Raw genomic sequence first — 16,502 nt, 5'->3', positions numbered from 1 at the left:
TTATATACCAAATATAGATGTTCAAAACAGATGGTCAGTTCTGTTGTTCTGCACACTTATTCTGCTTCACGTCCACCCACAGGTGTGTTCACACGTTACTGCCTGTCCAATTAAAAACGCAGTCTGTCAGTATTACAATTACATTTTACACAATAACCCCTATCTTATTTTAAAATCTACTATTTCAGATTATTTCCTACTGATAAGGTCACAGCCGAAACGTGCAAATGAAACAGGAGTGAGCTGTAGACAATCGAAAATGGGTAAAATGTGCATATACCTTTAAAAAAAAGATAGAAAGAAACCAACTCTATATATAGGTAAGATAAATTGAAATGAGTTCAGCGAAGAAGTGAGTTAGTGGGAGGACCTGCCAGATTGTCATTAGCTGGAGGTGGATGTGGTTTCTCTCACTTTTCTTTCCCTTTCAGGCTAAATCTCATTAACAGACTCTATACGTTTCCTTTGGGGGCAGCAGGTTTAAGGACGAGACATTCAGGGTGAAAGGTTCTGTCAGACTCACTGCATTAGTGTGTTAAGGAGCTGCGTAATTAGTGCAACATTTGCACCTTTTTGGACCTTGTTTTGGCACAATGCAATTAGTTTAGGTGATAAAGTCGGCGGTGAGATTCATTGTTTGCTGTTGCAAGGTAACTGTTGTTCTGCTGACATGACTACGGAGGTAAATCAAGGACAAAAAGACTCCTTTCCTGTTTATGCTGCTTCTATTTATGTGCCTCTCTATCACCAGATAAACATGGATATACTTCCCACTCTCACATAGCCACATGCAGAGACCAGTAATAATGAGTGTTGACTGGTAGCTTGGTGTCCTGATAGATAGTGCATGTAGAGGCGACATGGGAGGGGCTCGGGAAGATAAAAGGATGTTTATCTGGGGCTCTTGCATAGAACATTATGTCAGGATGAGACACAGAGTCACAAGGAAAAAAAACCTACCCGAACCTTAATACTTTGTTGGTGTTAAAGACACTAAATGAATGTGAAGTGGTGACGCAAAACCTGAGTGTTTAATTACACAGACATATAGTTTCACTGGCTGGTTTAGTGTTGCTAGGTGACATAAAAACCATTTTCAACTTTCAAGAGGTTAAAAAATTGGCCAAAGCTACCAAAAACAAAACTTACATCTGCAGTTTTGCAGCTGCTAATTGGTAGCAAGTGTGTTCCACTGTTTGAGCTGCTTTCCTCTCAGACGAGCAACAACAAAAAAGAACGTTTCTAATTCATTTGGTTAAACCTGACTACACATTCAATGTATATTTTTCTTATTTTAAAAACTGACTGTATGTTAATGGTTTCCAATATATTAAAGGCTAGAATTCACAACATTGAGCGATCACACTCCAGTATCTCCAATTACTCCTCCAATAATTGCTTTTTTTCTCCCTTCTGTTCAAATCCTGTTACATATCAGTCAATTAGACTTTATTTCTAGAGCACTTTTCATACAAACAGAAATTCAACATGAAGCGCTTTACAGATAACAAATAAAATGCAATAAAACAATACAAACAATTCCCACCTCTACCCTCCATAAAGGACTCTAAAACAAGAACTACAGAAACGCTACGCTGTATAACACATGCAATGAGGGAACACCAGATGAGATAAGCTGAAATAAAATGAGCTAGAAAAATAAATTAAATAAAATATCCATACCATCAAAATAGAAATCAGAATTATTGTTTTTTAAAAGTTAAATAGAAATAAATAAATACAATAAAAAATAAAAAAAATATAGTAATATATAGTGGGAAATGACTGGCTCACTTCCCAAAAATAATTATTTTGTAGCCTTTATTAGCAAGAAAATACAAATATTCTGAATTGAAGCCTGACTAACCTTTCCATTACTACACTGAGTAAGTCATTCTGTACGATTGGAGCAGCAGCTTGTACATCAGGAGGTTCACTTTTCAGACTTTAACTGGCAATAAGGCAGAAAAGACGTTGCCATAGAGGTTTCTATAGGAGCCATGGCGAACATGCAGTGTATTACTAAGGTGTGTGACAGTTTGTATTTGGAAATTGTTAGTGTTCATGGTGATAATTTCAAAAGTGGTTTTACAGGGATAAGGATGATAAAAGTCACACCTATTGGCTTATATGTGGGGAAAAGGAAAGGGTTAACAGCCACGCCAAGCCAGTTTCTGACAGTGCCATCATTCTGCAATGTCATTTGTGCACGTTATGATGAAGCTGGTTCTTTTGTCATTAATAAAAGTTATTTCGAATAGATTTCTGGATCTCATAAACCAAACTCGACTTCAGCCTCTCAGCGACTTTTGGTTTGTTTCCCGAAGTCGCCACAGTCCTCAGGTTCTCAGTTTGCCCTGCAGTTTGACTAGTGGGACAGACATTTGAGACAACTTGCTAATATGTTGGGCTGTCTCTTAATCCTGAGAGCGCAAACCATCCGGCTTTGCGGTAAGACTTTAATTAGAGGACTATCTTGATCTGTTAGAGCAGGAGTTTCCTACAGATTCTAATAAAGGCCTGAGCAGCCGCTGGGACGTAATCAGGAGCTTCATTAACAAACACACTGAAATGTGTGTTAGTCTTTATTCCATTAATTGTTCTGCACTTCAGCTTGCTAAAAGAGAATCCTAGCGATGCTCTGACGTCTTCCTCTGATGAGGAGTCTACCTACTCAGTGCTTAAGCAGGGTTTCCCTTTGGCTGTTGTTACATGAATGACTCTCTTGCGTTTCATAAATCTACTCCATAAAAGATGAGAAGCGGTATTGTTGCAGTGTGGTACATTGCACCCACACCGCTCCCTGTGACCACTATTTTCCACTCAGACTGACAAGGAAATGTGTATATTTAACCAATTATGTCTTTTTATAACAGAAGCTCGGCACTAAAAGCCTGCTCCTCTCTGTCTTACCTGGCTTTATTTCCCGCCCACCCCTTCCTCCTTCTCTCCTTTACATTCCGGTCCTTCCTCTGTCCTCCGTTATTCCTCCTCCGCTTTGATTTCGCTACCCACAGGAACTTCCGGAAGCATCTTCGGATGGTGGGCAGCAGAAGGATTAAAGCACAGAGTGAGTCAGATGTGTGTGTGTGTGGTTGATATGTTTGCTCAGATTGACTGTGATGTTTCTTCACCCCGCCATCATCAGTGGGTTTTTGTGTATTTTTTTTTCCTGTCTGTTTGGTGTGTTTTTGCATGCGTGTGCTACCAAGCGCTGCTGCTTTGTGGGGATTTTTTTCCAATCGCTCTATTGTCGTTCCTTGAGAATTCTACATATATTTATGGATGTGCGTTTGATAAACCAGTGATCCGAGTCCGTGCATGTGTGTATACAGACGTATGAGTGTGAGATGTACAGTAGGTGGCCTTTTCCTGTTGTATCGCTTTGAATGTTTGTTTTTCTGGGGGTTTTTTTGGTTGTAAATTTTGAAGAAATGGACATTAAATGCATTTAAAAAGACAAAAAGCAAGGTTGGCAATGATGGAAGCGTGTCTCTGTGTATTTGTGCAAAGAGTGTCTCTGAAGGTAAAGGACAAGGGTGTAAATCTAAAATTTATAGGACCTTTATCAGCAGCCAGGCAGTTTTTCTGAAGCAGAAATCAGACGTTTTTGTCGAGACATTACTTTTGAGGTCAAAATGGGATTAAATGTGAAAAGTTGCTGTAATTACATCAAGAAGAGTTCCACATTTGATCGAATACGAGTTAAAATCACAATTTTGATCACATTAAATGAACACTATTGTCAGACATAGAAATAATAATCAAATGAAGTCCTTATTTTACTTTTTTAAAGTAACTTTTGGTCACACACCTGTCTGAGTCACTGAGTTTGGAGACTAGAGGCTTCTCTGTGTACAAACTTCTACTATAGCCTGCATGTGGTGCGTTCAGTGACCATCTTTAAATTGTAATGTCTATTGATAAGCAGATGTTCAGCAGCTGAGATGTTTTGGTACGTTTTAGTTTTATTCTCTGGGAGATGCACGGCATTCAGGTGAAGAAGAACTTTATTTTAAGTCGTATTATGATGCCAAGATTTTTACGTTAGCAGGAATGTAGCGCAACACGGAAGTGAAACAGTGCTCTGTTTATGTAAATGTCAAAGTACAGTAAAAATATTTTGTTGTACACTCTTTACACAGATTTACAAATATTTTCAAAACATTTTGGGATGTCATCTGCCACATTATTAGTTGTTGTCATCAGAAAACAAAGGATGTTTGGCTCAAGATGAGAGCCAGAGCCAACAGAAGCAGGTTTTGTTTAAAGACTGACAAGCCTGAGCCCAATTAAAACTCAAATGTGACACCAACTCCCCAAATATTGCACATTGGCAGACTTTCACGCTGTAGAGATTTCCTAAATCCTCAAGTCATATCAAAGTTGTTCCTCACCTCAGACACCCCTGCTGTGAGGAGAAAATTATTCTGCTGGAGCTAATTTCTAATTTCTTCTCACATCTTCTGCATAGCTTTGGGTGAAATAATGTTCCCCTTATGGTCACAGAATCTGGTGGCATGGCATATAAATGACAGAAAATTTAATGACAGAAAATTATACTGGGCCCAAGATAGCCTGAGGGAATTAAGACAAAATCTGACTATAAAAAAGCAAAAATTAAAGCTCTTAAAGCTTTCAAAGATCGCCGTATTAGTGATGCTGAGATCATAGAATACAGCAAAAGGCTGACATGATTACACAAACTGTTTCCCAAAGGAAACCTTTTGACATCAGTTTTACAGAAAATGTCTTCTTGATCACAAGATAACAATAAAAAGTTGACCTTAAGAATGCTTCAGCTACAGATGACAAAAAAGTACTTGAAAAGAGCAGCGAAATGCATTAAAAAAAAAAAGAAAAAAAGGGTTAGCGAGGATCCATCAGGCTAAAAACCACAGACAGATTTGATTAACCGCATCAAACACTTTCAAGCATTCTAAAAATACTCCAAGAGCGCTGTGATTACAGTTCAAAGCAGAGCTGATTTTATCGCTCAGCAAATGTGAGAAACAAGAATCCATGCGGACGATTATACGAAGAGCAACAGGGTGATTGTTTGTCTACTGTATGTTTGTTTGTTGATTTGCACATGTAGGTAGCTTGTGCGTTTGTGCAGAGGAGGCAGGGTGTTGTATGTACACTCTGTTTGTGCACTTGTAGCTGCATCCGCCTTTGCACTCTCATGCGTTTTAGGTGGCGAGTGTGTAGAAGTGACGGCCAGTTTGCAGGCTTTGTTAGTGTGTGTGCGTGACTATCTCTCCCCGCCTGCACTAGCGTTCGCTGAGCGTAGATCGAAGAGTTTCAGCCGTTCCTGGAGCGATCCCACCCCCGTCAAGACTGACTCTCCTCATGACCCCAAAGACAGTGAGTTAACACAGACTCACACATGTGCACGAAACACGCACAAAGACACACGCAGCCACAGATGCTGACACACGGTTTCTAACAGCTGCAGACAAAAACAGGATTTAGCTTAGAGGTAACTAAAGTAACACAAAAACGAATTCTTGACATGTATGTGCTTCAGAATTTGCATTTGGGTCAATGTATAAATGAGGGACTTTTGAAGTCCATGGGATATATCTTGCATTAATTTTTATTAAAAGTTAAAAAAAAAAGTTTTTTATGTTCATTAATATCATGTCTTTGCAAATTCCATAATTAGTTATGATGGAAACAATCACTTCTTAATAAAAAAAATGACTGGATATCACTAAAATAACTAAATAACTGTCCAAATTTTTCAAAAATTGTTTTGATTGTGTTCTTTTTGTTAAGCTGAGATAATCATAACAGATATTTCTTTTTTGGCAATTTATCATATTTTATCTGGAAAATAACAAATTGTATCTGTGTCCCAGAAATCACTTTCCACTAAGTTATCCATTACAAAACACCTCTCAAGGAAGTGTGTTAATTCCAGATCACATGACCTGCTCCATATGATGTCATTTCCTCCTGAAGAAAAGACTGGCCAGACTCCAAGGCTTTCTGACTTATTTAATATAAGGTAGTGTGTGAGTCAAGTGTGTATTTATGGCATGTCAACAGGTTTACTACAATATTTTTATAAATAACTTACAATTTTCGTTTTACTCAGTTGTATATATAATATTTTAGAAGAATCTTTCACTAAAAATGCCATGTGGTGTTTGGTTATAGGCGGCCATGTTTATTGTAGGCCTGAAAACAGCAAAAAATGTCAACTATGATACAAAAAGTCCCGCAATTATATATTGACCCACTTGTGAATGCTGGATGATGCACAAAAAAGGTGTAAATTTGGCAGATTTGTAAGCACACGACAAGCAACATGGACAATCTTGTGAATGTAATTGGGGCTTTAAACCTGCAAGAGGAATTTTATTAGTACATGAGTGCAAGCAGTGTTATTTGTGTGATAACTTGTACATCCAGCATGCACACTTAAACACAGAGAAGTAAAAACGGACCTGGACCAGTAAGATGCAAATGTGTCCTTTTACAGATGTTAATCATAAATTCTTAATTGTTTACAATCAGACAAAACAACAGCAGTGCAAACTGTGATAACATATAAGGCTCAATATGTGCAGTCATAAATTAGGCCTTTGTGCCGCCACATTTTGACTGGCAGATCGATTACAGCTTGAGTTGGCTTTGTGCTCACTCAGTACTTTTGTCATTAATTAATTTCCATGCACAGGTGGCTCATAAGAAGTTGGACGCCATTTAGCAGCATTTGTCAGCTCCAAAAAAAGTGTCTGGTAATCAACGCTTTGATATATGAGCCCGAGCCGTCTTACAGTGCTGCTGCAATGAGAGTAAATTATCACTAGCCCAAAAGGTGTGCGTCATTCAGAACCACTGAGCGTCACTACAGCAACATCTCACTGCAAAATAAACAGGCGTATCGACCAAACCTTCCCCTCCCTCAGCGTCAAAAAGACTTTCCAAACAAGAGCCAACAAAAAAAAAAAAATAGTCCAGTCACAACCATTAGCCAGATCAATATATAATTGCGGGACTTTTTGTAACATAGTTGAAATTTTTGCTTTTTTTTGGCATTTTTACAGAAAGATTCTTCTAAATATTAGATATACAATTGAGTAAAATTGAAATTGAAAGTTATTTCTAAAGATATTGTAGTAAACCTGTTGACTACTTTATATTAAATAAGTCAGAAAGCCTTGGAGTCTGGCCAGTCTTTTCTTCAGGAGGAAATGACATCATGTGGAGCAGGTCATGTGATCTGGAATTAACACACTTCCTTGAGAGGTGTTTTTGTAATGAGGAACTTAGATGAAAGTGATTTCTGGGACACAGATACTATTAGTTATTTTCCATATAAAATTTGATATATTGGCAATAAAGAAATATGTGTCATGATTATCTCAACTTAATAAAAAGAACACAATCAAAATCATTTTTGAATAAGCTCATTTTATTATTGTTTAGCTAATTAGAAGGCGGTTGTTAAATTTGGACAGTTAATTAGTTGACATTTTAGTGATATCCGGTCATTTTTTATTGATAAGTGACTGTTTCCAGAATAAATAATTATGGAATTTGTAAAGACATGATCATAAAAAGCCTGAGTTTGTTTTTTTACTTTTAATAAAAATGTATACAAGATATATCTCATGGATTTCAAAAGTCCCTCAGTTATATATTGACCCAGCCCAGGCTAGCATTGTAAAATCCATTGAATGGCTGTAGTTGCCCTTGACTGTCTGATCTGTCGCTACGCTTGTGTCTTTTTCGTGCCGTTTCATGTGTCTGTGTGTCCCACATTTGTTACCACACATTAGCGGAATAGGTGCCCAACATATAGATACACAAACTGGAGCAGACACAAATAGAAACAGACAAACAGAGCGGAGTAGGACTGACCCAGCAGAGCAGAGTTTCACACTGAGCTGAAATGAAAGGAGTATGCAAAAATTAGGTAGATAACATAAATGAAATAGTTTGTTTCTAAATTATTTTAATTTGGGGCATTGGCTGAACACTCCCATTTGCACTTTTGTGTTCATGTAGGGGGTCACTCTAGGTTTGTTAATGAATGTGGACAGGACTGACAGTTTCAACGGGAGGGACTCACATGCACCAATGTGACTAAAGCTCAGATTACAACAAAAACAACGAGAATGTGACTTCTGTCTTTGCCATTACTCCACCATATCTTTGCATAGTAGATAGTTAGTGGTATATTAATGCTATATTTCTCTTCAAAACCTCAATTATTACTCGTTTAAATTAAGGCCATCCATAAAGTATCTCTTTAGTATGTTCATCGTTTCTCCCTCAGCTGATCTGAGATTATATAAATCCCAAAATGAGGGTAAATTTGACTTTTAACTCAGATTTTGAACAAATTATCGAGTAATTTGTCAGATCCACCTTGTCATCAGTATTATCAGTGGTGACTCATACTTGAGTTAAAGCCACTTCTTACAGAGATTTTCGAATTCATCTACAACCTGTAGAAACACATGACAAACAGGACTTGTGCTATGACAGTTTTTTTGTACAGTCTGTGCTGTAGATTCTCGTTCTTGCAATAAGGTGACATTTTGTCAATGCAGTTGTGCAGCTCAGTTCCTCATTTTGGCACATCAAGGCCAAAAAACACACAAAAAAGCAGAATGTGGACGGCTGCACATAAATTACACGATCACGCGTACAAAGTGACCGTCTCTGATGTTGACTCTGACCCTGTCCATCTGTCTCCTTTTGAACGTGGGTCTTTCTTCAACTTTGTGATGCTCTCTCTCTCTGTGAGTATGTCTTCCAAAACGGAGTGTGTGTCAGCTGGTCCGAATGTTTACGCCCAGAACGTTTGTGTGTTTGTCAGTGTCGCTATATAGTTTTAAATATGTGAACCAATGCACTGTTTGCATGCCGTTTGTCTACGCTGATGTCTGAGTTTGTGGTTATGTGTTTTTTTTTCTCCACCTCCATCAGTGTTTCTGTTTTTCACAGTGTGATGAAAGAAAAATGAATTGTTGATGACGGTCTACTGGTGTGGGTGACGCCTCATTCCTCCTCTTTCCTGGGGGAGAGGTATTGTTCTGTGGCATTAACCTCTGCAGGATCTCTGGCGACATTAAATATCAGTCCTGCTTGTCATTCGTCGGTTTTTCACACTCATCTTCTTCTTCAACTCCCTTTTCAAATGGCCTCCCACCCGTGAGTTGCTTTATTTTATGGTTTGCAGAACAATCACTCCAAAAAGTAATGGCTCTAAAGTCTTTGAAGCTGACCTGGCAGATAACTGGATTTTTGAGGCCAACATCATAATTAGAAATACAATAATTAAAAAAAAAAATAATTATGAAATGTAAATATAAAATAGAAATATTTTAGCCCAAATACTCACTATTCTTTTCAAATTAAATTTGAAAAATTACTGTGTCATTGCTCTGGTGGATAAAATTTGTAATGGAAACATATTATATGTCATTGGTAAGCTAAAGGGAAATTAAAAAGTTTATGTGATACTGTAGTGATTCATTGTGGCAGCAGACAGACATGACTCCTGCATAGCTCCATATAAAAGCCTCTTTATTTATGAAATTATATGGGTCTTTTTCAAACATGTTTGCCATGAGCCCTCTGTTCAATTTCTGCTAAGAAGAAGGCCTTTTTTGCTGGAGGATTAAGTTTATAGTCTGAAAAGCTCAAAACGTGAACAAATGCAGATATATTAATAACCGAGACTGTAATCTATAGCAACAATACAGACTTATCGGCAGCCTGTGATCCAGATCTAGTTCATTATCAACCTCAGTTCATCCCTTTCATCATTTATAAGTATAAAAATAGCATAAAACTAATCATTTTGCACAATAAGAGACTTTTTTTTAAATGTATTCCTCACACTATTGACACAGCCACACAAAGCTAATATCAGTTCACGCTGCAGTTACAGCCAAGAATCCTACAGCAACTTAATTAATGTTGTTAGCAGTTTTGATTTTCCTCTCAATTTTAAAAAGAAAAAAGAAAAGTTTGCATTTCAACCGTGAAAACTAAAAAAGTGGGGGGGGAAAAACAAAGATGTGCAGTGTTTTTACTGTATACATTTACATTCCTAGCTCTACAGGTCAGACTTAGGAATTGCAAAAGCCCTAAAAACTGGCATTTCATCTTTCTTAAAAAAAAGTGATGTAGAGAGAAATCAAACAAAAACACACATATAAAGCAACAATGAAAGTTGACATTATCCTGCACCTTCAGCTGAGACTGTAGTTCATCGATACTTAGGCCAGAAATAAAAGAACAATTTTCTATGAAAGTACCTCACAAGGTTAAAACTGTCCATAGACTTGTACTAGTGAAGAAGAAAAAAAAAACAGTCAGACATCAAAGACATGCAGAGGGCTCAGGAGCACCTGCCTCTCATTAGTGCAATCAATCTAGTGGTCAAATTGACTTCAAGACGTGTCAAGAAAACAACTAAAAGGCACGTCTAATATGGTAGAAACAAGAAACATCAACGAGCTGACATTTAAATTCACACCTACAAACCCATCAATCTGATGACTGAGCCTTCAAAACCAAGTCTCAGTTCAACTACACAATGGTCCAACAGGTTGTTTGATGCAAAAATTAATTAATGTACACCAAGATAAATAAAGGGCACTCACTGAAATACTTTGAAACTCAACATTTCAACCCTAGAGTGTTATGTGGACTTTTTTTTACTTTTGTAACATTTTTCAAAATTTTGAATTTTCATGTTGAAATTCAAGGTCAGTGAAGTTACCATATATGGTTCTTTGCCTGTTAGTGGTTAAAAAAAACAAAAAAACATTCCAAGAAATGTATATATCATCACTTTGCACAACTACTCAACCATAAAATATGTGAGTTTCGTCAACTAACCGTGGTTAGTTTTGACCGCAGAATCATCTTTTTCCAATTCCAGAGAAAAGAGAAAGTTTGATACGTTCCAGTCCTCTGCTGATTGGTCAAATGCCACGATGTAGTGTGATGTAAGGTAGAGTGATCTTCACTGATTGGCTGGGTGGAAACCACATGCTTCTCAACCTCACTGAGGGGCGGAGCAACACCATATTTAATGTGTGCAGAAGTTTCCAAATATGATCACTTGCCCAATGAAAGGTCAAGGTTTACTTTGAGCCACAAAATTGGTACTTCTGGTGTCAACCTACATTTGCATTAACATATTTAGAATATTCAGATTTGTCATAGTGGAAGAACCAAAGAATTATTATTAATATTAAAATGATAAGGTTACAATCCCTTGTCTTCCTTTAAAACGTCTCAGTTGCCATGTTAAAGTTACATTATTAGCTACAACTTCAATTTCCTTCTACAAATCAAAACCTTGATCTTAAATTCTATTTTCTCCTCATGCTGAAGTAATAGATCACTGATGATGATATATTCCTGCCAAAACTGACATCACATTAATAAATACCCCTCCAGGAGCAAACAGGTGGGAAGCTGATGGGCAGATATTTATAGATGTTCAATCACTGAAATAGAATTTTACCAAAACAAAAATGAAAAATTCAGTCGACTTTCCATCCTGTTGAGCTCCCAAGTCTTTGAACCAAACAGGGAAAAACCAAACATTCAGACATGAGAACACAATACTGCTTTCACCAGTTATCAAGGAGATAATTTAATAAACATACTGAAATATAACTATAGTGTGTGTGGATCTATTTCAAGCCAAAGGACCTGATGCTACATAAAACGTTCTCATTTTACAATAGTAAAATACACTCTGGGTTTTCTTCGCTCTTCTCGTTAGTTGACATCTGCAAACCTGTTCCCACTCTCGCTATCACTCATTCTTTTTTCTGTTCCTGCCAGCTGTCCCAGCTTTTTCCTTCTCCATCTGTCGTTTTCTTAAATCACTGCCATCATTAACAACTCCATCCTTTCCCCCTCTCCTCCACCTTTCTTCACTCTCTGGACACTTTCCTCCCATCACGCCGAGATTTTTCCCTTTTAGAGTCACCTTTCTTAGCCTCCCGTCCCACTCTTTACACCTCTGCCTGCACCTTATTATCTCAAATCTTGTTCTTCACCCGTGTCATATATTTTTCTCTTCTAGGTGGAGACCTGCAGACGTCCTGTGGCACTTTGGATGAAGGAGGCCTGGATGACAACATTGACTGGGAGGAGGAAAGAGAGATGGAGCGGCTGGCCTGTGAGGGGGATGACTTTGTACCTCCTAAAATCATGGTAAGAGCTAAATGTTGGGCAGATCTGCAGATTATTTAATCAGATGTGAATATCTATAAATGGAGCGTTGGATTCTTGAATCAGCAGGAAGCCCATAATATGATTCTATACTATTTTTTATTGTTATTTACGAACAGAATTTTACAGTAAAACCATGCTGGTGCAAAGATAATCATAAAATATGTCAAATTTACCCCCAAAAAATCACAACTTTTTTCACATATTTTGTAAATGAGGGATGAAAAATGACTTTCTAAGCTGAAAAAGCCTTCTTTGTTCACTGTAAGATGATTCACCACCTGAAATATATCTAAGGTATTCTCTACCATAGTGCTGGGATTATTATATAGAGCTGTATGTGCCAATGAAAGCCTGAGAAGTTTCAATTTAAACTTCTAAATCATCTTTCTCTGCTCTACTTTCTGTCATCTCCCTCTTTTTTTCCGACCCCTTTTTCACATCCGCCCTAACAAATATTTCCTCTTCTGCTTCACCTTTAGCTGATCTCCTCGAAGGTCCCCAAGGCGGAGTACGTTCCCACCATAATCCGCAGGGATGACCCTTCCATCATCCCCATCCTCTATGTGAGTCACTGAAACATGCTGCACAGGCGGAAGCATTAAAAGACACAAACGTACCAAGCTGTAGTCGGAAAAATACCAAATTTCCTGTCTTCATACTGTATTTGCTGAAATGTTTTACTATATTTGTGAACGTGTTTTTCCTCAGGACCACGAGCATGCGACTTTTGATGATATTTTGGGTGAGTATATGCGTCGTATAGTTTTTTTTTTTCATGTGACTTTTTACTATCCATATTCAGCATTACAATGAGAATAACATAATAAATTACAGTTAAGAGTATAAATACGATGTGTGAATATGGGACTACCAAAAACATGTGATGGAAAAAGCAAATCTCATGAAGAAAACGTGAAAACCAAGTTAAAAAAAAGATCAGTAATTTCACAGCTATAAAAATCAAGATGTACTAGCAGATACACCATTTACATGCCATTAAAATGATTAAAAGATGGCATCAGTTGTTTCTTCTTTAATGAAACTTTGTCACCTCTTCAACTGTGCAGCAGGAGAGTCTGAACTCTGACACTGTGGGAGTTAAAAGTCATAAAAACAGCCTCAGGATAAATCTCACCAGCAGCAAATATATATTTACACACTACCGGTCAAAAGTTTTTCAAGCACAGCTTCATAGTGGTCATATTAAGAAGTCTCAGTTTCAACTTGAAAATCTGCCCAAAACAACTTGAATTGTGGCCAGAATTATATGCAGCCGTAGTAAGAAGTCTCAGGTGAAGAGAAAACTTGGAGTTGCAGGTTTGACAGGTGGAGTTGCTGCAGAAAGCCGTTGCTAAGACGTCAGAATAAGAAGGTAATATTGAGGTAATATTGTCTGTTCATTTGCAGTCAGTTAACATCCTGCAAAATGATTAATTACGGTTTTAAAAATTAGATTCTGCATTCTGAAAATGTTGCTCATAATAGAGACATTTAGAGTAAATAGTCTCCTGGGATTTCGACATAATAATGAACTCTGGAAGGAAAAAAAGGCTTCACAGGGAAGCTCAAAGGAAGCCAGTGATTATATTTACAGGCACAGATTTCAGATTTCTATTCTATTTTACTGTGACTCGTCCTGCTGAGTCCAATTGAAATTATAACTCCCACTGGTGTCTCTGCTCTCATAATATCACACCTGGACATGAACTCAGCCTCCAGAGGTTTCCTTTTGTGTTCACATTCCTTTTTCTCTCTCAGTATTGTTACTCGTCTCTTGACTTTTTTTTCTCTTCTCTCGGCGCCTGTCGCTCACATCAATCCCGCCCTTCGTTTTCTTTCCGTCACAGAGGAAATCGAGAAGAAGCTCACAGCTTACAGGAGAGGAAGCAAGTTCTGGAGGATGCTCATCTTTTGTCAGGTAAGGAACAAGAAGGAGATGAAGAATGAAAAGTAACACCGAGTTCCTCATAGAACTGTTTATTTTACTGGTTAACCTTCATACTCCATTGCACTGCTGTACATGTACTGAAATGGCATCGCACACAAAAGGTGATACATAAAAGGAAGGAAAGAACAACATGTATTTTACTCTATGGTGTGTTTGTTAGGGAGGCCCTGGTCATCTGTATCTACTGAAGAATAAAGTGGCGACCTTCGCTAAGGTGGAGAAGGAGGAGGACATGAGCCAGTAAGTTGCTTCCGGACTTCTGGGTTCATCTCTGTTTAATAAATATTACTTTATGCCACCTATTGCCACACTTATTTTTAACATCTTAGAATGCACAGACATTTGTTTGCACAGACGTTTCTTTACATTTACATCTTTTGATGTTATTTTTTGCCATATTGACATACTGAAATGGAAGAGCTAAAAACAGAAGATATACAGGGCCAAAATGGCTGTATAACGCTACCATCTTCTACTTTATAAAAATGTGCTTGTTTAGCATGCACTGTAAAAAAAAAAAAAAAAAAAAAAAAGTAACTTAACAGATTTTTTTTTCCATTTCTTTTACGGATTTTTTTTCTCCTTTATTTTTGACATATATGAAACAAGAAAAGCACTCAGAGAGTGCAGTCCTCCTCCAGGGCTGTTCATTCCCCCTTATGGCATTGTCAGAAATGCAGCATATTTTTGTTAGTTATTGATGATCAGAAATCACGGCAACATAGAATGTGGCCATTTAATATAGATGCACCCACAAAGAAAATGACCTTGCGCTCAGCACAGGTGTGTGTTCTGCATGTGTATGTTATGTATGGATACCGAATCATGTGACCTAAATATGTAGCAGATGGCAGGAATTGATGGGACTCGGAAACACCCCCACAATTTAATCAAGCGTTCCTTGTAACATTTCCAACGGATACATCCTGATAAGTCCGCAGCGGTGGATTTGTAGTAGGATCACAAAAATGAACTGACATATCTAAAGTGAAAAAAAACATGAAAAATCTCCAACTGTGAATAACAATAAAATGTTAATTTTTTTAAAAGAAAAATGTTTATATATAAAAACTGTTAAAATACATTTAAAAATTTAGCATAACTTCACTTTTTTGCAATTGATGAAACTGTTAAATTAAAGTTTAACAATGTAAATATGCATTACCTTCTCATTCAGTGCTTTTTATTTATTTGTATTATTTTCTACTTTGTAGATTAATACGATTAAAACTTTTTTGTTTACAACATAATTCCATATGTATTCTTTTATAGTTTTGAGGACTTAATCTACAATGTAGAAAACAATTAAATTAAAACCTTTGAATGAGAAGATGTGTCTAAATGTTTGACTGGTAGTATATTTTTAAAATTAAATACCATTAATAACAACAGAAAAGGTATCAGTTCGAAATTTGATGTTGATTAGTATGAAAGATGTCTTATTAAATATAGAAGCTTTCACAACAAACATCTTGAAATGAGATTTAGTCATCTGTCGAAACGAAGTCTTTATCTTTATGTACATGTTGCATCTATTATAGGTGAATTCATTGCTTTCAACTTGAAAATATCCTTCACCAAATCTTGAAATGTCACTTTGAATGAGTTTAAATCGGCTGCCAGTGTCCTAGCGGCTGTTGGAAAAAATGTGAAAACAACCACAAACTTAATCTCTAGACAGCTAACCCTCATCATAACTCCTGGAAGCCATGACAGTGAAAAATAAATGACCAAATCAAATTAAATTTTCTCGTGTGACATTCCCAAATAAATGTTGATTTCACTTTAAAGTGCCAGGTTTACCCTTTTCATCATGCGTTCAAAGGATCACAGTCCCTGACCATAATTTGTCCTGTAAATGCTCTTTGCTGTGTTTACAGGATATTAATAGGCTAGTCTTTCTTTGAACGCTCTTCCGTTTGATTAAATCAGAGATGCTCCACTGGGAACATGCACCACTCTCTGGGAATTTGTCCTTTATGATTGCAATCTACGGCTGCTCTGACCGATGCACATCTCCAGGGGGGGACCATGTTTGAATAGGTGACATTTACCGACACAAGGCTCACTCTCAGTTTCATACGGCTGCTAGAAAGTGGATTGTGTTGCTGCGGTGCCGGTCGCAGCAGGAAACCAATGAAAAGAGATGTGTATGTGCGTTCAGAGTTGACTCAACTGTTCTGAATGCCTAATGTGGTGCATGTAAACAGAAGGGGTCGTTTTACTTTCTTCGGGTGTATTTAATTTCATGGAAACATTTAATCCTGCTGATCACACTCTGCAGGAAAAACGTTGCCCCGTGTAACTGTAGCCTTTGTCTTTGTTC

At 37.4% G+C, this 16,502-nt stretch overlaps 1 protein-coding gene across 1 annotated transcript in view; it reads left to right on the top strand.

Moving 5' to 3' along the window:
* nsmfa (NMDA receptor synaptonuclear signaling and neuronal migration factor a) overlaps window positions 1–16,502 on the top strand; it is a 55,104-nt gene that overhangs the window by 27,763 nt on the left and 10,839 nt on the right. The window contains 7 exon segments of the mRNA XM_055019433.1: window positions 3,018–3,070; window positions 5,278–5,367; window positions 12,077–12,207; window positions 12,708–12,791; window positions 12,937–12,970; window positions 14,076–14,146; window positions 14,337–14,416. Of these exon segments, the coding sequence (XP_054875408.1) occupies window positions 3,018–3,070; window positions 5,278–5,367; window positions 12,077–12,207; window positions 12,708–12,791; window positions 12,937–12,970; window positions 14,076–14,146; window positions 14,337–14,416 (543 nt within the window).

This window comes from Amphiprion ocellaris, chromosome 17, assembly GCF_022539595.1.
Source record: "Amphiprion ocellaris isolate individual 3 ecotype Okinawa chromosome 17, ASM2253959v1, whole genome shotgun sequence".
Classification (NCBI taxonomy): Eukaryota; Metazoa; Chordata; class Actinopteri; family Pomacentridae; genus Amphiprion; species Amphiprion ocellaris.
The sequence above is the reverse complement of the archived record's forward strand: the minus strand, read 5'-3'. Positions and strand labels throughout refer to the sequence as shown.